Source organism: Pseudomyrmex gracilis, unplaced genomic scaffold (genome assembly GCF_002006095.1).
Source record: "Pseudomyrmex gracilis isolate BER0280 unplaced genomic scaffold, ASM200609v1 scaffold_127, whole genome shotgun sequence".
Taxonomy (NCBI): domain Eukaryota; kingdom Metazoa; phylum Arthropoda; class Insecta; order Hymenoptera; family Formicidae; genus Pseudomyrmex; species Pseudomyrmex gracilis.
The window spans coordinates 67811-91750 of record NW_018020711.1 but is presented as its reverse complement, the minus strand read 5'-3'; the positions used below and the strand labels follow the sequence as shown (position 1 = coordinate 91750).

The 23940-nt window shown below is 40.7% G+C and overlaps 1 protein-coding gene across 10 annotated transcripts in view; it reads left to right on the top strand.

Annotated features, from left to right (window-relative positions):
• Nucleotides 1-23940, top strand: part of LOC109856625 (probable nuclear hormone receptor HR3) — an 87931-nt gene that overhangs the window by 24588 nt on the left and 39403 nt on the right. Inside the window, exons 1-2 of one of the 10 annotated variants that reach the window (XM_020432104.1) lie at nucleotides 9783-9806; nucleotides 15309-16077. The exons of 6 other annotated variants lie outside the window; for them this stretch is intronic. In XM_020432104.1, the coding sequence (XP_020287693.1) occupies nucleotides 15954-16077 (124 nt within the window). In that variant the 5' untranslated portion in view covers nucleotides 9783-9806; nucleotides 15309-15953. Of the gene's footprint in view, nucleotides 1-9782; nucleotides 9807-9829; nucleotides 9988-15275; nucleotides 16078-23940 lie in introns of those variants that run through there. 3 more of the 10 variants (XM_020432102.1, XM_020432103.1, XM_020432111.1) reach the window with 3 other exon arrangements.

Genomic DNA, 23940 nt, shown 5'->3' with positions numbered 1-23940 from the left:
TATCGACAAACGAGTGCGCTACGCGATTTAAGTGTGTGGTTAGTTAGAAGTTCTTGTAAAATACGAGAGCACATTATTATGCGGCTCGGAAGGGGTTAAGCAACGTGTTACGGCAGGAAAGATACGTGTCCAAGGCATAATGTATATACATACATGTACACGGTGTCGAGGAGAGCACACCCGCCGGCTTAGCCGGCGGCGTTTGAAAATAGATCAGGGAACGATAAAGTACAGCCGTGTCGGTGAGCTATCGAGGCGGTTTGCGCAATAATCGCAGATAGATTTATGCTAGATGGGATCGTTGTGAAAACGATCAACTCGCGCGCGGATCGCGCGACGGGGTGAAATGTACGTTGGCAGTATAATCGGCTGTCCGGATCGCGCCGATCATTCGAGGTATCAGCTCGACATTGAGTGGTCTAGTCACTTTCTATATACGCATGTTGGTGCGCGAGCGATCATTTTTTTTAATGGCGCGCGATGACGTGGAATTTAATAAAATACGTTCTCAAAACATCACGTACGCTTAAACTGTAAGAGCTTTAAATTTTGTTTCGTTTTCTTTCTTTCTTTTTTTTGTGTACATATATATATATATATATATATATATATATATATATGGTGGAATCTTTCCGAATGGTATTTCACAAAGCGTCGTGGTCTGTTTAGATTCGAGAAAAATACTTTGCAACAATATATTAAACAAAGAGAACGATGGCTTTATGTTATTTTGAAAAACAATAACTAGCTAGCGCGAGATTTTTAACACAGTTGTTGATGCATGAATGCTCAAATTTATTTCGCGGAAGAGTCAAGCGTCTATTTTTGAATATTTTATGAAATAAATTTAGTTGCTCACACACTCGCGAATAACAACAGTATTAAGTAAGGCTCTCATGAACTATTAGATCCTATTTTTTTTGTTTAAAAAAACAGTATACATTGTTTAAAATTAAAGTTTATTATTGTTTTATTTTCTTAAGAAAATAAAAATAAATTTTTTCTTGTATATGTAAAAGTGAAACGGTTAGCAGAATAACGTCATAACGGCAAAGTGAGAGAGTTAATTACAGAGGGGGGCAACAATCATAATTCTCAAGTCGTACCTCGATTATCGCATACGAGAGAACCCGCCTATTTTTTCTTTCGCCATTTTTTGCTCGCGCGAGTTGCGCAATTTGCGAAAGAGCGAGAGTCGGACTGACGAAAATGGACCTGAGAGCGGATTATGGCCGGGCCCAGGACCTCTGGCCCGGGCCCGGAAATGATTCTGGCGCCGCGGGCGGGGAAAGCGCGCCTAGACTTTGACAGACGTTTTTCTCTCTCCGCGCGCGCGCGCGCTCTCTCTCGCGCGCCTTCTTCACAAGCCGGATTCGCGCTATCGAGGATAGCCACCAGCTAGGCCCCGGGTGTGCATCGACAGTATAATGAAGGGCGATTGAAATGTCGCGTAACCTGTAACGGAATATTTATTGCTGCTTGCACAGCGGCGCGCCGTTTATCGATGCTGTTTCGTGCCAGGTAAACCGAACCGCGTCGAGAGAGCTGCAGTAAATCTACAGATCGGTCGTTTGTAAGTTTCTGTTTTTCTTTTCTTGCATACGAGCTTATCAAATAATTCACCGTAATACGTACGGAAGTATATTTTTTATGTATAAGTTGTAATTTATGAAACAACATTTACATCATAGGAGAACGTTGGTTCTGTATTTCTTTTTGATTTTGCGACAAGTAAATAAGTTCATAAATATCGTTTTTTAAGACTACTGCAGACTTCGTAAAATTGTAAATTTATAATCTTACGGGTTTTTGACATGGCACTAATGATTCTTTAAATCACTCGAATTCCTTTTTGATACGCTTCAATCGCGAAACACGGAGGGGAGATCATCGAGATAAAATTTCGCACGCGTGTATCGCGAATTCGTCGTCGACGTTTTAGCAGTTGAGAGCGGCACTCAAGAAAACGAAAGAGAGAGAGAAGAGCGAGAGAAAGACCCAGATTTCATTTTCGTTGATGAGCTTGGCATCGGTCCAGCTCGCCTAAATATACACCCCTTCTTATCCGTCTTTCTCTCCGCCACCTTCGCCTTCTCATTTTCGTCGGTAAAACGAATCATTCCCGGTTGGCGAGGCCAGCGGGAAAGCCTGACGAGCGTTGCCGAGAAGTATCCTAATAAGACTTAATAGTCTCGGTAATATAAATTAACATAAATTCAGCATTTCTCTGAATTTGCGTTCTATTTTTTTGCAACTTACACATATATGAAAACTTTAACGCGGTATGTAACGCGCGAGCGGTAGATTTTGACTCGGATAACTACCGAAGCAAACTTTGTGCGTAAATATTAGTATTAACGTACAATTTCCACTATATTTCAAGTCTTACCGACTGAAAATAATTTAACAAGAAAAAGAGAAGATAGACGGAAGACGATTACAAAATTCTTTGAAATTTAAGTAGAGACGAAAATTCGCATTCAAAGAAATACTTATAAAAAATAAAAAAAAAAAAATAAAAATAGAAAAGTGACTGTGCGCCGCAAAACCGTCAGTCAGCGAGATTTCATCCATGTGGCGAATGCAAAAACCGCATGAAGAAAAAAACGACGAGAGAGGAATCGATATGCCGAATTCACATCGCGCCGCCGAATAGCGGGTGGGTCGGGTGTAACCCGTCGGTTCGTTCGTGCAACGGTATTCGAGAGGGACCGGTTGTCAGGCTTGTCTGGTTGTCGTAACGTAATTTATGACAAAGCCCGCCTGGAAATTTCACCTTACAAGTCGCGCCACGCGCGAACACGGTTACAAACGCTGCGGGTCCCGCCGAAAGAGCGCAATGAACCCGAATGAGAAAGCCGCGGCAACAACTGTGCAACCGTGCACGCCGGATTTCAAGCCGGTTACGCGTTACACGACGAGCGTTTCGCCGGCGCGAATCGCTTACCAAAGAAAACGACACCGTAGGCTTTCGACCTTGGAGTAATATCGCGCGCGAGTCCGACGCGGCGACGGCTTTTTCAACGAGCATGGTTACTGCGCTCCAATAATTCGCGAGCAGACGCGGAAAATATATCTCGCGGCTCGCGCGCGAAACGGGTTTTCTGCGATTAAACGATTATTACTCCTCTGTAGGCTCGATCGCAGAAGCTTGTCTCAAAACGGAGCAATTTCATGGAGAACATATAAAAATTGCTTTGACGGCCAGTTTCAAGCGAATATTTGCGTAGCTACATAATTTACTGAAAAGGTTTGCGTTTTACCACAATCTTTTACTTTTCGCATAAAAATATATGAAGAAATTAATTATTAAAACATGTCTCCCACATACACGTGTATATTTCTCTCGTCATTTTTTTAATTTTTAGCATGAAATATTAACTTTTTTTAATATGGAATGTTTTTAGAGTAGATTTTTTATTTATAAACATATATATATATTTTATATTTTTTTAAATATTAATCTCATATTTTGTAATATCTCTCCTTTGACAATCTTCTCTCGGGAAGAACTCTGAAATCGAATTTATCGCTATCTAATGTTAACTCACAACACGAATAACGAGAGAGAGAGAGAGAAAGAGAGAGAGAGAGAAGAACCGTAAACGCTATTAAGAGACTCGGTCCCTCGATGTGGAAAGTTTCCTTCGGCTCTATTCCAGCGGCATCGCGTCGCAAATTCGCGGCACTTTCACAGCGCGCGATTGCACCATCGCGACGCGGTGATTCCGCGGCTCGTTTTCGGTGGCGGTGGCGGCGGCGGTGGCGGCGGTGGCGGTGACGGCGGCGGTTTACAACGAATGGAATGACAATGGCGTCGCAAAAGTTATCGCAATACAACCGTCCACCGGCCAGCGCCTCGTTCGCACGCTCTTGCGCGGGTGGGTGACGCGTTTGTAACGGTACATCCCTGCGCGCTTTCAGCGTGGTCTACCAACCTACTGTGCCTACCTTTATCTGCCTACCTACTTACCTACCTACATACCTATACACATCCTTCGCTCTTGCCGGAGCCTAGGCCCGCATCGATCGCGCCTATATGTATAACGCCGCACATGCCTATCGATCGCGCGCGCTCTGCTCCCGACTCTTCGCTCTCTGCCTCGCCTTCTTCCCTTCTATAGTGCACGGCGAAAAGGCGAAACGAAAAAAAGTCCACCCCCGTCCCCGATATCGCGATGAGGAAACTCGGGGAAAAGAGATATATATCTCACACACACACACACACACACATCACCCTTCCGCGTGTCACGTTGCGACGCCGCTCGTATTATGTTTACACCGCAACGACACCGGGGGTTGCTACCCCTGAAGCGCAACGTAATATCTAGGCTGCTCACGACGGAGAGTGCAAGTTATTATCGACACGCTGAAAGTTGACAAAGTAGCCGCGGTCGTTTTTTTCTCCCCCGAGTTTGTTCGCGATATTTCAAACGTTTGATTCAGGGCGAGAATATGTTTCGTTGGTATATAAATTGTTTGGATGAGACACGGAATCATTTATTCTCGGTTCTAGGTGAAAAAATATTTCCCTACATACGCGACGGATGATTATGAACTTTTCTGGGAATTTAATAAGAGTGTTTTGCTCTCTCTCTCTCTCTCTGTCTCTCTCTCTGTCCCCGGATTGACTTAATCGCGTCAATTGAAGAGGGCAAATGGTTGAAGGAGGTATGACACGTTCCCGTGAAAATTGAATCGTTCCCGTAAATAAATGATTATTTGTGTGCCATACACATAGCTATATTTATATCGTCACACACACACACACACACATACATTTTGTTACAATTAGCGCATACAACTTTTAAAAAGCGCTGATAATTCCAAAAGGTCACATATATATGATACCGGTTTTTCTCTCTTTCCGCTGCTTTATCCCAGTTTCGCTCTCTAATGATGAAACTCTCTCTCTTTCTCTCTTTCTCTCTACAGCGATATTCACATAATTGAGAATTAACCTTAATTTTGTATTAATATTTATTAATCGTGAATAATTGCGCGTAATTTATCATTTTTATATCGCAACCGCGTTGCATTTAGCATTCACATCGCTGAGAAAAAACATATACATTTCGAAGAAAATTAATGTGCATCGAATAGAAAAACGAATCGTGAGAAACGGGACTTAAAATAACTCGCTTTTGAAATGCTGCTGAAATTCCCAATTCCGACTTTGGCTCGAAACCGCAATGTCCTCGACCGTTCGATTCATCGCGCTTTTGTGTCCGGCTCGAAGCCGCATGGGTCATTGACAGTGGATGCGCGTAAATAACTGTAATTTGTCGTTTCCATCGCAGAGAGACGAGATAAACCGGTAGACGATTACGTCACAGTCTTCCACCAAACCCTGCGCGATTCCACGTCTGTACGATCGGCAAGAAACTCGCAATATTAGCATCGCTTTCTGCGTAACGGCGCATCGCGATATTATGTCATTCTACGCGCTATATGTATATTTTTTTAGTTTCGTAAAACACGCGGCGCGTATAATATACATTTTATGTTACTTATTCGCTCGCAAAAACGTTCAGGATTAAAATAATCTAAATACCGTAATGAGCAAAATATGATCGTAACACATGTAATAAATAACACGACATGTTATGTTAATGGGTTGTAAAGTCATATAGTCAGAGTTGTCGTTTTTGTCGCTTAATGAGCGTTGGACAAAAAGAGGCATTAAGCTGAATATGAGTTGTGGCGAAAATGAAATGAGCGCGCAAATCTCTCTAATATTTTACAAATGTGCGCGTGCGCGCGATTTTTAGCATCTTAAATATGTTAAACATCTCTTAAAGTAATAATTTCTCTCGTTAATTTTATTTTAGATACGTATAATGGCGCGTGTATTTCTGTGTATTTTGCAAATAAACGATCACTCGAAAAATCGAGCGATCCAAAAATTTCGACCAATCAATCGAATTTTCCGCTCGATTCAACACCGGGAGCTCTAGGGATAGATCTTTTTTTTTATAATATCAGAGTTTAAGAATTCCGGTTCAGTTTTTTCACGGTCAGATAATGGGAAACCCTCTTCCCGTTCGGGCCGATCGATCCGATCGCGCTCGCGTCTTCCCACGTACCTGCGAAGAGAATCCGTCATCTGGAATAATGCGCGAAACGACAATGAGCTCGAGTGGGAGGGAGTGAACGACCTAACGGTGCGATATCGAGTGTCGGGATGCTTTTGTATGGTCATCGGGAAAAGGTTTGTATATATATATATATATCTCGATTCGGGAGAGAAACGGTTGCGCCGGAAACGCCGCTATGATTATGCAAATGTCGATTTTCAGTCCACTTTGTGACATTTGTGAGAGAAAACCGTTACGATTATTGAAACACAAATAATCATGAAAAAAAAAAAAACCATAAAAACATACAGACACAGTGTGAAGTCGAGAATGTAGAATTTTTGTTGCGATTATAGTCTTTCAGATATTAAGATTAATAATGTAATAGTTGAAAAGAGAAATTATTTAGAGCGTAAAAAGATGAATAGAAACAGCGATTATAATTTATTTATATAAACCGCGGCGATCGTTAAATTTCTTTCGCTCGTTATAAACTATATTGTTAATTTACATCTCGAAAAACATCTCGCGGGTATACTCGTTGATCTTTCGTTTTTTTTCTTCCTTCCTATCTCACCATGTGACATATTATTTCAGAGATTTTTTTACCAGAATTTTTTTGGTAAAAGAACTGATATGTCTGGTACAAATAAGAGATCGTTTCTACAGATCGGTGAAATTGTTCTCTGCTCACTTTTCCTTTCTAAATATTATATATTTCTATTTGTTTGCAATTCAATTTACTTAATGTTGTAAAGACTACATTAATTTTATTATTAATATTTTTTTAATTCAAATTTTTCTTCCACTTTTATAGAAAATTACAAAATAATTTCTAATATGTTTTTTTTTGACAATTTTACTTTCAAACAATTTTTGTCACATTATAACAGACTGTATAAGATAAAAGATTCAGTATTTGAGAAAAGTGACAAAATGTGCTCTCAGAAAAAAAACTCGCGATTTTTCTTGGCAGAACAGATGTGAGGAAGTACAAAACCTTAAAACTTATTTAAATAAACTTAATAAAAAACTTACAAATAGGTTTATAAATATTAATATTAAACACAATAATATATGTTTCTCTGCGTTAACTCAACATTATCGCGCGTTGTCTCCATCTACGATCTGATCTCGTCAATGGCTGTGAACTCTGTTCTCACAGACCGTTCGAATGTTACTTGCGATTTTCGAAAAATGTTTTTCAACACATCTGTTTTTTTGTTTAACTTGTCAGTACAGAAGTCGATTTGTAAAAAACTTATTTGAAAAAGTGCTCGCGCTAACGGGATTTTGATAGATACAAAATATAATATTTGTCTCGTAAAATGTCACATATATGTCAACATGTCGATATATACTACGTAACATTTCGAGACTTCAAAGTTTTACAGTTAAATTCTACACACAGGACCCCGATCTTTCTTTACGGTACGAAAAAATAATGTCCAAAACTTGACAGAATAACACGCTCGAATTTAAATATCTGGCCGCTGAAGGCGCACGACCTTCACTCGCATAAATCACCGACAGCCGACCTTCTTGAAATTCTCATCAGCGTTCGGTTCCCGATAGCCCGAACGCTTAATTCGGACCGCGTTGCTCCATCTACGGGGTTCGGGTTCATGATTAGCTTTAACGGTGGACGACGATGTCTTTCCGTTAAACGAGTAACGCCTGCCTTGTCGTGACTACGGACGACGGCATCCCTACCGATCGATCGCTACCGGGGATCGATCGTAGCGCGGCGAGTGCGTGCGCCATTCTCTAACCGGCCTCGCTGCTCGTAGACAGAAAGTAAACGCTTTTAAACCCCCCCCCCTCTCTTCGCACTGCCACCCTTTTGTTGCACATATGTGTTACATTTACGAAGGGATCGTTATGTGAAATAAGTCTTTATTATATTTATTAGCGCGTCGCGCAAGAGCTGACATAATCGGAATGACGCCGAGTGAAAAAGTGATGCGCGCCTCGTAACGAGAACTTACTTTAATGAGTTTTGAAGAGAGTGATTTTCAATCACACGCGCGATTGTTTCGACGCTCGAAAAAATCGTCACTTACACACATTTCATTTCTTCGAGTGTTCAATTCAACTTTAAAATTCCGTAAGATTCGGCGAGAGTATAAACACTCTGTGAATCTGTGACGTGAACGCGCGAATAGTGTGACGTCATCCTAATGTCGTTCACACTTGGAGGATTGAGAGAAGTTCATCGCGATCGAAAATAGTATCGTGAATGGTATTTGAAACGGCCTCTATATATCGGAATATCTGCAATTTCGCTAAATATAACTCTTTTCACGTGCAATCACGTTGCAACGTTGCGCGATGCAACGGCGCGCGTGTGGAACTTCTCAAGCTGAAACCGTCACAAAAGCTCCAGAGTTTTGTTGCGTCCTGTCGCAGAAAGAGCCACCCTTTGTAATCAGGATCATTAACATCGAAGGGCTACGTAACACACCTTGCGATCGGTCCGCGTCCGTGCGGAAGTCTCCGGAAAGTAGTCGGAGGGTGGCACATATACCGCGGCTCGACCTACCCCAACGTGATCCTGTTTACAGCAACCCCTGTCACCCTTTTCCTCTCGCATCTCCTCGGTCGCGACTTATCTAAAAGCCTTCCGTCCGCCGATTCTCACCCTGCCGCCCCATTCTTCCCTCCCGTCGTCGTCGTCGTCGTCGGAGTTTCCTTACTCACGACGCGCCTTCTCTCCTTTTCCACTTCCCTTGCAGTCCCTCCGCGTCCCTTCCACCCTCCACGCGATCTGACTCCCACTTGGGTGCTCTGCGCGCCGCAGGCCCTCCTCGCCATAGCGTTCGCGCTTTCTTCGTCCCTCTCCTTTCGACCGGCGCGCAAATGCGAAAGTCAGACGGAGAGGCACCGACGTCGAGAGGGGGAGCGGAAGATGGAGCGAGAGGGCGAACGGTGGGGCTGGCTCTCTTCGGTCTTGCGCGACGCGCACCAGTCAACTCAGAGCCACGGTCGTGCGACAGCCACGGTGTCCGTTAAAGGGATATTGTTTCGTCAGTGGACACCAAGTCGCGACTATTTCCTTCAAAGTGCCTCGCGCTGTATCTTTCCCGGTGTCTCCCCTGGTCCCTTTCCCCGCGCGGGCACCGTGCGCTCGGCCGTGCCCCACGTTTTTCAACGTGGATCCGCGGAGTGATCCCCCCGCGGCGTGTTCTTCGACATCGCGCGGAGTTGTGACCGGCGTTCTCGCGTAACGTGCTCGCCAGACACCGGACTGTACGCTAATTACGAGAGAGAGAGAGAGAGAGTGCGCTCTTCGGATTACGATCTTCGATCGTCGAAGATCGCCGCGGCTCATCAGAAGACCGATGGCACGCGGTGAATCGGGGCCCGTCCTCGCGGTTGCTCGGCCCGCGTGCGGTCCTCGCGCGCGGATAGTCGGGATGCGGAGGGGCTGCTCGTGACTGTCCGCGCGAGTGTGCCAGTCGACGCCCCGCGAACGGACTGCACGTAATAAGAGTCTCCGAGTACCGGAGAACGTGATCGTCAACGTTGTTGTCGTCGTCGTCGTCGTTGTTGTTGTCGTCGTCGTCGACGACTCCGTCTTCATCTACTGTGTGGTGGGCATCGTGGTCGTCGGTGCGACGAGAGGGAAAAAGAGGAGTATCGACGTTTTCTCGTGCTGGCGCCGGGGTGTCACCCCTGCGCGCGGAGGGACCGCAACGACCGGCCCGCACGGCCAGCGCGTCAGTGAAAGTGAGTGATGCGAGCGCGTCCGCCGATGTGGAGGAGGGGGAGGCGTGAGTGTGCGACCACGGGGCGAGCAAGTGTCACCGCGACTTTTACGGGGTTGTTCTTATTCTCTTATGATATCGCCTGGCCCTCCCGAGGATTGCTGCGACATTACGGAATTGTTCGGGGTTCGACGAACGGACTGGTGGGTTGCCAAAATAAAAAGATGTGAAAATTTCTTCAGGCTCGTTTTCAAAGTCGCGCTTTCTCTAAGGGTTCTCTTGGTGAGATAAGATGTCTTCTGGGAGGAGAACGTTACTGACGTGTCAGATAGCGATAATAAACGTCGATCTTTTGAGGGACGGTATACGGGAGCGCATTAGCTTTCTGGCCAATGAGAACCACATCAAAGATTGCTCATGTTCTCACGAAACAATCTTACGTCAATATTGAATAATCATCGTTGGCAATCGTTTAGAAATTTCAATTTTCTTGAGTTTTTTTTTATCGTTCTATATATGTGTGTGAGAAATTCAATTCTGTTTTTCTATTATTATTTAAATCAATTCACTGAATTATTTTTCTATTTGCGCCTCTGTGAATGATATAGGACAACACGTTTTTTCATATTTTTATACTCTACTTTCATCATATAGATTTTTATTGATTTTTTTCGTTTTGCAAGATATTATATAATGTTTGCCATAAAAAAAAAGTTATTTTATATATTTATATATTTATATAAAGCTTACAACACAAAATATTTTTTAGCTAAAAAAACGTACAGTGAAAATATCAGCTTTTATAATATTTTTTATATAAAAAATTACGTATATATTACAAAAAAAATTCACGAGTTTCAATGTTATAAAAAGTGTAATTTGTACCTCGATATTTTTACAAAGAATTTCAATAACTTTTCTCATACACACACACTATATACATATATGTATATAGTGTATGAGGCCATTAAAAAAAAGTTTATTGTCGTTGTGAAATATTAATGACGTGATTTTTTTCTCTCATTTTCACATCGTTCATCTTTCACATGTTTTTTTTTTTTTTTTTTTTGTTCTCTCTTTATCTTTGATCATTCACGATTTCGCGACGTTTGTTCTTTTGTCTCCGTTTCTCTCGACAATCTCTCTTCTCTTCGCGTCTACATGTACAATCGCTCTTTCTCGTTCTCTCTCTCGTTCTCTCGCCCACTCCTGCATTTACCTTCCGGTTATGGATATTATTAAGTAATACCTACACCGCACGCACAGAGATACAGAGGCGTGTGTGCATATGCGTATGTAAGCGCGAGCGAGCGCGCGCGCGTATTGCACGCAGGCGAACGGAAAAGCGCGGGTTCTCATTCCGGCGATATCGCGTACTCGCGAAGTGATAGTCGGAGATTTGGTCGTACAACTAAAACGGTGTGAATACGCAGAGAAAAGAACTAAGAACCTTCAACGAAAATAAACAACACAACAAACAAATTATCTCTTGGATTAGACGAAAATCAATAATCAGAAAGATGGACAGAATGTCAGTGCCGTAATTCGAGATAGATCGTTTTATAGCGTAATATTTTGCGTAATATTTGCGACTAGTTATAAAGAAAATAAAATATTAATAATAATATTGTGATATAAGTGTCGATAAAAGAGAGAGACAGCAAATTAAAACGAGATAAACGAGTAACTTCGTTGTTTTACATATTAATAAATTACGATTGTTGTTTTAAAAAAGAGTAAATAATAAAATGTTGATCGTAAAATTATATATCGATTATTTATATTATTAATTGCAGAAATAACGACAGCAAAACAAACATAGCATTTCATTTTAAATTTACTTCGGAAAATTAAATTCAATGTTATTGCGTAACATGAGTAAATCAATTTGCGTGAGATTAGAATTTTAATTTGCCACTGGAACGAATCCAAAGCAAATGTTTGTGTTTATTATTATAATTATTATTATATCATGCATAACATATGACATATTCTTAATTATTAAAATAATTTTATGAATAAAACAAATATATATTTTATCAATAAATACATTTTGAATTTACTCATTATTACGTTTTCTTTCATCGAGTTTATTAAATATAGAGACAAAATTTACGATCGAGTGTAAAAACTCGATCTTTGAAACTTTTGAACGAAAGACCATGTTAATCACACGCGAAATTGCTCGTTCGATCAAAAACCGCGCAATATCAATAGCACAATGTTGAATGATTTCTGCAGCATTCGTAAAATATATTAGAGGATAGATATTGTTTTTCACATCGTTATCTATCAAGTGTCCTCGCGTAGCCAACCGGAAGTAGCCACAACGATAGGAAACATGACCATAGTACAACACGAAATGACTTAGAACGTGACGCGAAATTCTAGCGAAATCGCGTCCGCCGTGAAACACGCGGACAATTGAATTTCGAAAGCTGAAAAATTTTTGAAAGCAAACTTTATTCGCAGTCAAAGCAATTACAAGACACGCGCGTTATCTCTTGTCGTTCTCAAGGCGGAATCGTTTATTTACGCAGATCCAACTAGTGGATAACTACGCGGCTGTTCCGCCGAACGCACGAAATAAGTGAAGTGTCCAATAAGTCGCTTAACTCGGACAGGTGGGGATAAGCGCGAGTCGCGTGCACACGGTCGGGTCACCTGTGCGTTTCTCTCTTCTTCTCTGTCTCTCTCCGACCCGGTCTCTCTCTCTCTCTCTCTCTCTCTCTTTTCCTCGCGCTAATAGCGATGCCGTAATAACGACGCCGACACGCTCGTGCCAGAACCGAAGTATATGCTCGATGTATACGACCTAAATAAGATGCGATGCCCCCCCAGGGCGAAAGTAATTCACACGCGCGAACGGGAGTTCGTGCGCGCGCGCGCGCGCGCGCCGTACTTCACCGACTTTTAGGCTTTATTCGCTGCACGGCTCTGATAACATTCGAAACTTACTACTGCATCTGAATTTAGCCGCTTGTATACGCGGTGGTTCAATCGAACAACGCGCAAGTTTGCTTCATTTTAATTGTTCTGTCGTGATTAATTCAATATCGCGATTACGTATTTTGTTATATTTGTGTGTCGCAAAAGGAAAATTATAACGAGACAAAATGACCGTTAATAACAATACTGATATTTTAATAGAAATATTCTGTACAACAATTGCAAATATAATATATTTGACATTGCATAATTAATTGTGGGAATATAAATGTTTATTATAAAATTTTATCACTCGCCAGTTTGATTGTTGTAACGACACCGCGCGATCGGGTTGGATTGGAAAAACAGTTCGCACATAGTCGCTGTTGCGATAGGTCGGACAACGCGGTCTCGCTGATGAGGAGATGCGGTAGACGCGCTTGTTAAAGCGAAGGAAAGATAGAGCGAGCGGGATAAAGCTCGAGAGGGAGCATCGAGTCAGTAGGCTAGTGGGAACATAAACCGTACGTACGGTACCGCGAGCCCTCTCCCCCTCTTTCCCTCCTATCTCTTGTACTTTCCGCCTTCCTTCTTCGCGATTTTCTCCTTCCATTGTGGTGCGCGCTTCCATATAACGGTGATTTCAGTGTATTCACGATTGTAGCGTGTCGCAAACAATTGCGAAATCTTGAGAATTTTCTTTATATTATTATTATACAAAGATTTTATAATAGCGCATAACTTAAAATTTTTTTTTTTTTTTTTTAATATGTGTTATAATCAATTATATTGATTTTTGAATTCGCACACTCGTACATCGTTAACAATTTTTCTGTATACTTTCGAAATTTTTTGTTTAAAAAGAATATTCACTCTCAAACTTTTTTTTGCAAAATTTCATTTTCCAATTTTACTATTCCGATCTTCGTGATTTTAAATTGGTAAGTTTCGCGAATTGAAGATGTGCAAAACACTCTTGACAAATTCGAGAATATTCTCCCGAGTTTTGCTTCCAGTCGATTGAGGATTCACGACGCGTCTTCACTGTTTAAACTGCAGTCGGGAGACTGAACAGTTTTTGTGTAACAAAAATCATGAAGCGACTTCTTCCACTCTCTCTTTTAGCGATTTCAAGCGCGCACACTTTTTTGAGACACCCTGTATGGGTGGGTGGTCGGCGTTGTGAAGCAGGCTCGCAAGCTCGGCCGGTGGTCGCCGAGCCTCGCTCGATAGCGAAGCGCGGTTCCCCTCGACACGAGCTCTCCTGCTGCTTGCAACGCGGTTGGGATTAAAGGGGAACCACCGTGGTACGGTGGAAATGCGGGATCGATGCGCCAGGAATCGGCTGCCTTTTCGCGTCGCCCGAAGATCGATCGCACGGGATTGACGACATTTTCACATCTATTCGTCATCTAAATCGCAATTCTTCATCGTTGTTGTTTTTTTTTTCTCAACCGTTTTCTCTTTCTATTTTAAATCGCTCCTTGTTTAAAGAAGTCTATAAACGTCTCTTCGCATTCCCATAGTCTTCTACTTGCAATCTTCGTATCTCTTTATCGTTTTGAATATATGACAATATCCGTTTATATTTTTCATGTTACTTTTGCAAAGTTGTGTTCATTCAAGACATCAGTTGTAAATTATGTCCGATATTTTCCATCGATTGCAGGATATCAAACTGAAATTTTAAAGCTTATGTATGCATTTAATGCTTTACATATATATACATGTCTCCTATTCCATCTCGATTGTTACATATTTTATACGGGGCTCTCTCGTCTTCAAATTACATAGAAGCTGATTTCATTTACTCTCCCGTTTTAGAAAGTCGGATCGAGAACTTTCGAAAGGATTACATAAATGACTCACAATTTAAACTTTGCGTCTGTGTTTCTGCTAATTGATTTATTATTTTGTGAGTGTGTCACAGTCTTCTGCGTTTATCGTTTTATTCTTTCGAATTTATTAGAAATCTCATTGGTAAAAGTTTGAAATTTTTTCTTCGAAAAATTAGACGGATCGCGAAACGATCCGAAGAGAAATTTGAGAATTGTCAATCAAACACATCACAGTTAACCTTTTTATTCGATACCGTTCAGCGGTATCGTATTTGATATTGTTCACTTGTTTGGTAGCTTTTCCGCTCTTACATATCAAATAAACGTGCAATAAAATTCGTTATTAATTAATAGAAGCTCCAGAGAGTCGCAATTTATTCGAAACTAATAAAGTGAATTTTAAATAATAAACGCGAGAATATAAATCTATATACAAATCAAAAATATATCGAACGCTTTCATTCGAAACGTTTGTATTTATACCTTTCTAGATTTTCCACCTGGATATATAAATTCATAACGTAACACAAAGCGATTTATTTTTAGTCTCTCTGGAGAACTCGTTTACAGATCTAGCACAGAAATCGACTCTCACAAGGAAAATATGTAAAGAGATAACTGTGGCACGTATATCGCATACATACATATATATACGTACATATATATATATATATATATTATATATATATATATATATTATATATATATATATATATATAAAACAGCTCTTGCGCGATCGGTGCGATGGCTACTTCCAGATCAGGTAAGCGCGCGAAGGGAAGTTCGACGAAGCCATGTCACGTCGTTGGCTGACCGCGCGATTCCCGACGACGACGGCAGTAACGACGACGACTACGCGGACAACGGCTACGGGAGGCGAAATAACGACGAACGAAGCGAGCGCAACAACATTAACAACCACGACGAGCACTCGACTCGGCGTGCTACGACTTCGGGGCGACTAAAGTGAGACGCCACTGGCCTTCTCAAGCCAACACGGTGACGATTGCCGCGCGTCGATCGGAGTGAACGAGGGATAGTGTAGTATACGATAAATCGTGTCACAAAACGCAGTGACGTGAAAAAAGCGGAGAAAGAGAAGGAAAAGAAAAAAACAAGAAGAAACATAAAAGCGAGCAAAACTTACCTTTTTTTTTTTTACCGAAGTAAACTAATCGCGAGTGTCGTGCACATCGTACAGTTAGGACAGATCGCGGGACCTTTGTCGAGAGTAGTGGTGGTGGTGGTGTTACCAAAGAGCGAGCCGGAAGTCCTCGGAAGTTTTTTAACGCGGTTACGCGGCCGCGGATGTTACGCCGGGAAGTCCACCCGGTGGTGGTTCAGCAGGGCATCAGCCTGGCAGACGTCGCCGGCGTCGCGACACCGTCACCACGGCGTTCAACATGTTCGAGATGTGGAGCGCGGTGAGTTCCAAGCTGGAACACTCCGCGACCTCCTCGGGCTCGCCGTTGCCTTTGACTTCGCACGCGCCTCAGACGCCGCACACCTCGTCGGGGAGCATAAAAGGTAAAGGGTTCGATTTGTCGGAGATTTGTCAGATATCATCGCTCGAGCCAGTTCGAGTTGGTTTATATTGTGTCTAATTAAAGTGAGAGTGAGTGAGAGAGAGAGAGAGAGAGAGAGAGAGAATAAGTTTTTGAACGCACAAAAATAAACAATCGAATCTCTAACTCGAAAGTTACGAGAATAATTCGAGAATAGAGAGGTTTTATCTCTCAAACTTCGAGTTATAGACTTTTTTATATTGTAAAGATTAATTTCGAACTAACTCACTGTAAAAAAGCAAAATTAACTGATACTTTTTTATGTATTTTTTCTATTTATTCTTGTAGGGATTTTTTCTAAAAAATGAATAACAATTCGAATTACAGTGATTTTCGAGTTAGCAAGTTAATTAGCTCAAGTGTGTTGTATATATAACTAAATTAAATAACTAGTTTGAAATTAAAGTGTTTACGGGCATAAACTGAGAATTATATTATATTCTCGTTAATCTGGCAAGCAAAACAATCAGATCGTAATGCAATTATGAAAATCGCTCGAAATTTCATTCCCGATTTCTCGAGGAGTCGAGAAGTCTTGAATATATTATTGCGCACTGTCCCCTCGAACACTCGCGCTTCTAAATATTGCTATTTGCGGCGTCGTATCGAATATTGGGATACTCGATCTTTAACCCTTTATGCTCATATATCATCCGCATGACGAAATAGAACGAGATGTCTGATCGCGATTCGACGTGAATTATAAAATACCATTAATCACGCGTGCGTCGAACGCGTTGTAATAAATCTCTCGTTACACATCGCTCTGGCATATCCATTTGTGCGCCTGGGACCCGTGGTTTCGTATGCGTTTTTAATATTCACCCGCGTGTAACAACAAATAATCAATATCAAAACTTGTCTCTCTCACGAAAAACGATTAGCGTGAAACTGATTTGCAACGGGAAAATAGTGCATTCTCGCTGTTGCAACGATCGGGTAAAGATTCTCGAGACGCGTTTTGCACAAGCACAAGTCGTCCGGGACGGAGATTAACATAAAAATAATGACCAGTTCAAAGTGTTGGAAACGTGACATATTTCAATGCATAGTTTTATTAACTAGTCGCTGGTGCAATCGCCGGTGCAGTTGCTCAGTTCAAAGGTATATCCGTTGTGAAATCAAATGCATGATCGCGTCGATCCACTCTATCGTAATCGACTCTCGATATGCTATGATATTATTAACGATTTTGTCGTATTAAAGATTTTAATTAGAACATACTTACGGCGCGATCGTGTTATTCTTCGAGTATTTCATTCTTTTAAAATATAACACAAGTGGCTTGTTAAAGAAATTTAAAAAGCAGAAGAAATATTTATTTTTATTTCTGTAATGTGTGTGTGTGTGTGTTCATTTGATACAATCGCGATTGCTGAGGTGCAACATAGGCACGAAATGAGGCGCGTAGGGAGAGAAGATAGACGAAAATATCAATTGACCTGTATGAATATTATACAAAATATATATTGCCACAATATATATTACTATTAATATAATACACGCGTGGGTAGTATTAATAATTAATACATTTATAATACATCTATATTCGTCTATTGTGACATATTAATTATATAGTATCGAGTGTATGCGGAATGTAGATAGTAATTAATTTGCAATTATCGTATGACAAGTGGTTTTCCATTACGAATCGGGTAATGTGACCGACTGTGCGTCCACACTTACAAATTTTGACGAAAACATTTCAATATTAAACTCTCAGAGGAGTACATCACCAAGTAAGTTATAACATTTACAAAACGTTTATCGTGGCAGTTAACGTCGTAACATCATTAGCTTTCGCGCACACTCACACGTTGATTGAATTCGTATCAACAACAATAATAAAAATACTTTTGTGTATTTTTTGTATTATTTGTTGTATAAAAAATACTCAGGGGAAAAAACAATTAAGTTTTACGCTTCTTTGTCCGAGTCGTATTTTTGCCGCTAGGTTGGCAGCAGGCGAAGCATGACAAGTCCCAGGACGAATCTATTTGCGAGGGCGTCGCAAATCCGCTGACAAGAGACACACTCTCGCGTCCTCGCACGCGTCTTCTTTGCCGAGACGGCGCGATATTGCCAGCCGGCCTCACACACGGGCGTTCTTCATACAGGGGGGTTTGCGCAACTCGTTCTTACGTGGGTACTTTCGCTTTGCATAATTCGCTCGGCATCGTGCGTTTCGATCGGGTATTCGGGACGACGCGATATCGCAAAGTCGTAAAGATTTCCAGATTTTCGGAAACGTTTATCGTCACATTTTTCTCTCTTTCTCTCTGTAAAATGTTTTCTCTGAGTCATAATGAGGAGATCACTGAAATTGGACATGCAAATTGATATCAAATATTGAGAAGCAACAATGACGGAAATTGCAGAAATAACGGTAGCAATATGAGAGAAAATATGATTTTGACTAATATTCAGTGATATCTTGGTTGGATAACATTAGCAACCTCGTTTCATTAATTAAGTTAACCCAGTTTTTGTTTTCACGGATTCCCAAAAAAGCTGCGCTGTTTCGCTTACGTGCTGCAAAAAATATCAGCAGGATAATAATAGATAGACGCATAAATTAAGCACGCACGTCGAGGTAACGATGATGTACTGATTTCATAATTAAAAGCCTTTCAATGCATATAATATCACAATGGTAGTTGTGTCGATAATAATTGATGTAATAAACCGGTTCTATTAAAAGAATATTTGCAATAAAAGCGCTAAACTTTTTGTATTGTATAATTCCTCGGTTTGTGACAAAAATAGGAATTAATTGGAGATAAAAATCGAAATTTAAAAATTATCCTGATTTTTTTGCGTTGTAAATTTTTATAATTATATATTTGATATATATATGTGTATGTGTGTGTGTCATATATAATAAATTTCAAAATCTTGTCATAATTTTATGACTTATTGTCGTGATCTGTGTCAATTCTTTGAAATATTTTGAATCAGAAACTTTTGTAAACAATTGTCAAATTGAATAAAATCAAAATAGTTTATTAATATTAATTGTCTCTTTCTTACACAAATATTAAAATTTTTTTCATAATTTTTATCGCCTATTTATAAAACTTAATGTTATTTTTATACGCTATTTATACTTTCTACTAGAGTATAGAAAATCAATTGTGCAGGTAGTCGTAATATTCCTTGGATTTTAGTTATAAACTTTATCACAACATAATAAACAAAACACTCTGATGCTGCTAATAAACTTCATACGTAATTTTTCAAATAATTTCAATTACGTGAGAATTTGATCGTTTCACGTTAGGAACTACTTACTTTCTGCTGGGTAAAAAGTTTTATCTCGGAATATTAAATAAATTATTTCTACTATTTTTAGAAACTTGACTATGTACTTTAGTTCACTCAAAACGAGAGAAATATTAGTCGCTTAAATAGTCCAGCAATATCAAGCATCAATAATGCGTTAATCTGAATTAACTATATATTATTTAGATAAGCATTCAGTTATCAGGTTCAATCGTTAATCGTGTTAACTGCCATTCAAGAGATGTTCTTTTTTTCTCGCGTCTTACAGAATTTTTTTGTTTATTTTGGCGTCTCTTTGATGTGTGTATAATTCTTTTCTCTCGCAATCTCGGGGATTTCGATATTCATTTCGATTCTTGAGATGACGCGCGAAATGAACGATTGCAGCGAAACGTCGTGCATCGGGTGATTTCGCAACGAAAAAACCTTCGAACCGGTCCGTCCGCTCCGAAAACGCGCCACCGTTCACCGCATAAGTGTATCTCACGTGGCTTCGCAGCTTTCACCTGCGAAAAAATATAATCCCGACCGCGACTCTGGCCGACGACAAAGTCGATCAAAACGTTGTCGTCGTCGTCGTCGTCGTCGTCGTCGTCGTCAACAATTCGCGGCACGTCACGTAGTAACATCGTGTGTACAATCGACTTCGCCGAAACGGCGAGAGCGTCCTCCACACACCTTTCGCTTTCGCGTAGCGGAGAATTTCGATGAGTGACGCCATCTCGTTCACGAAGAGTTAGATAAAGCAGATTGATGAGAATTTTATGCGAAAAATCTAGATGCCGGTCTCTCAAGAGAGCTATGTGAGCGGGAGCAGTATCTAACATTACTAAAACATGGCAGCAACAAACTCTGATGATAAATTTCACACAAAGTTGCGAATAACGATGCAAAAAAGATTAAAGATAGAAAGGTGCAAATGAGACAGCTTGGCTATATTTATGAGAAGTTTGAAGCACGTAAATTCTTCGTCCCAATTAGGATTTGTTTGTTGCAGTAGAAAAATCACAAGAAAATTGAAACCGAAAAAAATAAATATAAACGCTACACTATTGCAAAACTTTCTTTGTGACATAAAACAAATAATATTAATAGATTCTTTGCATGTGGATGAGGGAGGAAAAATACATTCACCGTCTCCCCAGCGTGTCGTAAAAGACGATTGAAAGAAAAAACTTACCTCTATATTAATAAATTACGGAAAAATTAATAATAATAATAAATTATTTATGTAATATTTATAATATTCAATATTATAGTTTTATATAGAACGGATATATAAATAAACATGCAGTTATATTGTTGAATATAAAACGAAACTATTTATTTGTTGCTACTAAAATATGATTAACAGTAATTATTACTTTTCTTCAATCGCAAGATTATTATCCCATTGATCCGAGGATCGAAGTTATCCTTGACCTAATAATCGCACCGAGACGAACTGACAAATGCGCGCGTTATGTTAATTAATTCCCACGTATACGTAAACAAATCGCCGACCATAAGTTAATCTCCCTGATCAGAAGGTGGTGCGAATAAGCGGAGATAACGGCGGAGGCGGGAGCGCATTACGAAATAAGCGAAAGGGATAATGGATATTATTGAATGGCGAAAAAGTGGAAGAATGCATTCTTCGACCGGTGGCAGTTGTTTACAGCCGCAGAGTTATCTCGCCTCGAGTACTCGGGCTGCCGCGTGCTCGTTTGCATTTTTATCTCGCAATTCCGCGACGATAATTCGTTCACGATGCAAAAAGTCAATCGGCGACGACGCGCGAAGAGCGACATCGCTCACACACTATTATCGTATGAAATTGTACACACGCCGCTCCGCTAATAAAATATCGCGGAGTAATTTATTCGTGGAGAACGGGCGCAGTGGAATTCGTTCCTATACGTGCAACGCGTTTTGTCGTCGTTTTGTCGCGCGCGAAGTGCAGTTCTTCGTTCCCGTTGCGTACACACGTATCAAGCTTGTCGCAACATTTTAATCAGCCATTTAGAAAATTATGTTCTTCGCATAGTGAGTGATATTTCAATGTTACTTAATGTGCACAATTTGCAATTTTCGATTTATATTTCGTGAACGTAATTGTTAATGCAAAAAAATTCGTAGATAAATAGATCACCGCTCGCAATATTGTCAACAATATTAATAATACTTATTTGTTAAACAAATCTAATTTTCTTTTCCGTTGAGATTGTTTGTTAGAAAACAGAATGTACTTTTTATTATATTTTGTATTGTGTGTGAATGTATTTATTATTTTACAAATATGTTGTTGTCATTATTAGTGTAGTGGTGAGTGAGAAGAAGACGATCAATTAAAAATTATATGGCGAACGCGGCGTTTATACGAAAGTATTGTTAAGAAAATAGTCGATAACGAGTTGAAGCGATTTGGCTCAAACTTTCAATTATGGATGAGTGATATAAATAACCGTTAGCGGGATGATCGCACGGAAAAGTAGCAGATAGAAATGAAAGAGCGAGTTATCCGTAACGGTGTAGCTATAAGTAGTACGGTAACGACGACGTGAATTGCATCGACGATTTGCTATTCCCTGTCTCTCCCATCTCTCTCTCTCTCTCTCTCTCTCTCTCTCTCTCTCTCTCTCTCTNCTCTCTCTCTCTCTCTCTCTCTCTCTCTCTCTCTCTCTCTCTCTCTTTCTCTCTCTCTCTCTCTCTTTCTCTCATATCTCTTCTCTCTTTGTACTATTATTTCCTTATACATATATACACATACGCATATAGTGCACACACATACATACATATTAGTATAATATCGCACTATTACTATCGCTCATCGATACTTCCGCGCAGTTGCAAAGTGATGAGCGATCAGTTAATACCGTTTAAAGGAGCGTATCAGTGCACAGGGAAAATTACGCGCAATCATGTTGCATAATCTTGTGGAAACGGTTTTCCTTCCATCTTGTGCAAATTAAAGAATAATAATAACAATCTTTTATTTTATTTTCGTTCGCGATCCAAAATCAAAATATCCGTTCTCTCTCGGCGAACGTGCAACTTCGATGTGAAAACTGTGTACGCAAACACGGAGTTGCCCGTGTACAATCTCGACTGAAATAATACACAATGTTGAGGAGATCTAAACAAAAGTGAGACGCGTTTACAATAATACACATGTAAACGCACATAAACAAAAACGAGATGCTCGCTCGTAGTCGTCGTCGTCGCTGCTACTGCAGCTGCGGTTGCAGTTACGAGAGGGTCGGTGGTAGTGGTGGTGGTGGTGGTGGTAGTGGCGGTGACGGAGGACGGGAGAGGAACGGAAGCGTGGGTTCCCAGATCGATAGTTGCGCGGCCGTGTAACCGACGGGTGCTTCTCGTCGTCGTCGTCGTCGACGGCGACGGCGACGACGACAACGACGACGACGACGACGACGACGACGGCGACTACGCTGGTGGTGGCGGCGTCGTCGTCATCGGGACGACGAAACGTCGATACGCTCGCACGTGCATCGTTTCCGCATCGTCCGAAAGCGCGGAGCGTGTTTCTCTCCGTTGGGAGATGAGTTGGCGCGGGATAAAAAGGTGGAGAGAGAGGAAGGCGGGGGGGCGGGGGTGGAGGAGGAGATGTAAAACAATGCTCCACTGCCGTTTTGTAATATCTCCCGCTGTCTGTGACGAGAGAGAGACAGCGCTTTCCGGCTCGTCGATGCAAACGCTCCGTGTTAATGGAGTGCAAGAATCCTCAGCTCGTGAATAGAGCGCCGGCTTTTCGTAAATATGACGAAGTGACAACAGCGTTGGCGAAGGGAAGGAGGACAAAAAAGAAGGGTTGCTGATTTTTAATTCAGTCTTTGTTTCGCTCGATGATGATGTTTATATATTATCAAAAAAAAAAAAAAGTACTGATTTTATTTGCCAAAGTAAATTGAGAAATGTACATATATACATGAGAAACGATTTATCGTCTAAAAAAGAATCACTTATATCGTGTTTTTGTAAAGAAATATAGGTGACACGTATCATTTTGTCAATAATTTTCGCGTAATGCGAACACGTATCCTGCTCACTTTTCCATTTGGGATTTCAATTATTACAAACGTTGATATGGTTAAGTTAACGGGAAGTGAGATAAATTATTTTTGCTACTATATATTTCTCGAAATTGTTGAATTCAATTTCGCTGTGTGAAAAGAGAATTATATTTATCAAAGTAATCTTTTTTATATTAATACTCAAATACTTGAAGCTTTCGAAGCTTTTTCGAAAATTTCAGGATAAAACGTAGAAAATAATAAAACGCTTTGTAACAGGATGATAATTCGCAAATCGCAGGATACGATATAAAAAAAGTTCTGGTAATGCCTCGCGAGACGTGAACGAGTTCGAGCGTAGTTCTGTTTTTTTTTTTTTTTTTTTTTTTTTTTTTTTTTTCTGCTTTCTTCGCTTGCGTGCGTTGAAAACGTGGGGATTCACTGACATAATGCGTCGACGAGTCTCGAGATTCTCGAGAAGGAAGTTATCGGAGCGACGTGCATGCGCCTTGGGAACGAGTGCGCGAAGCTCC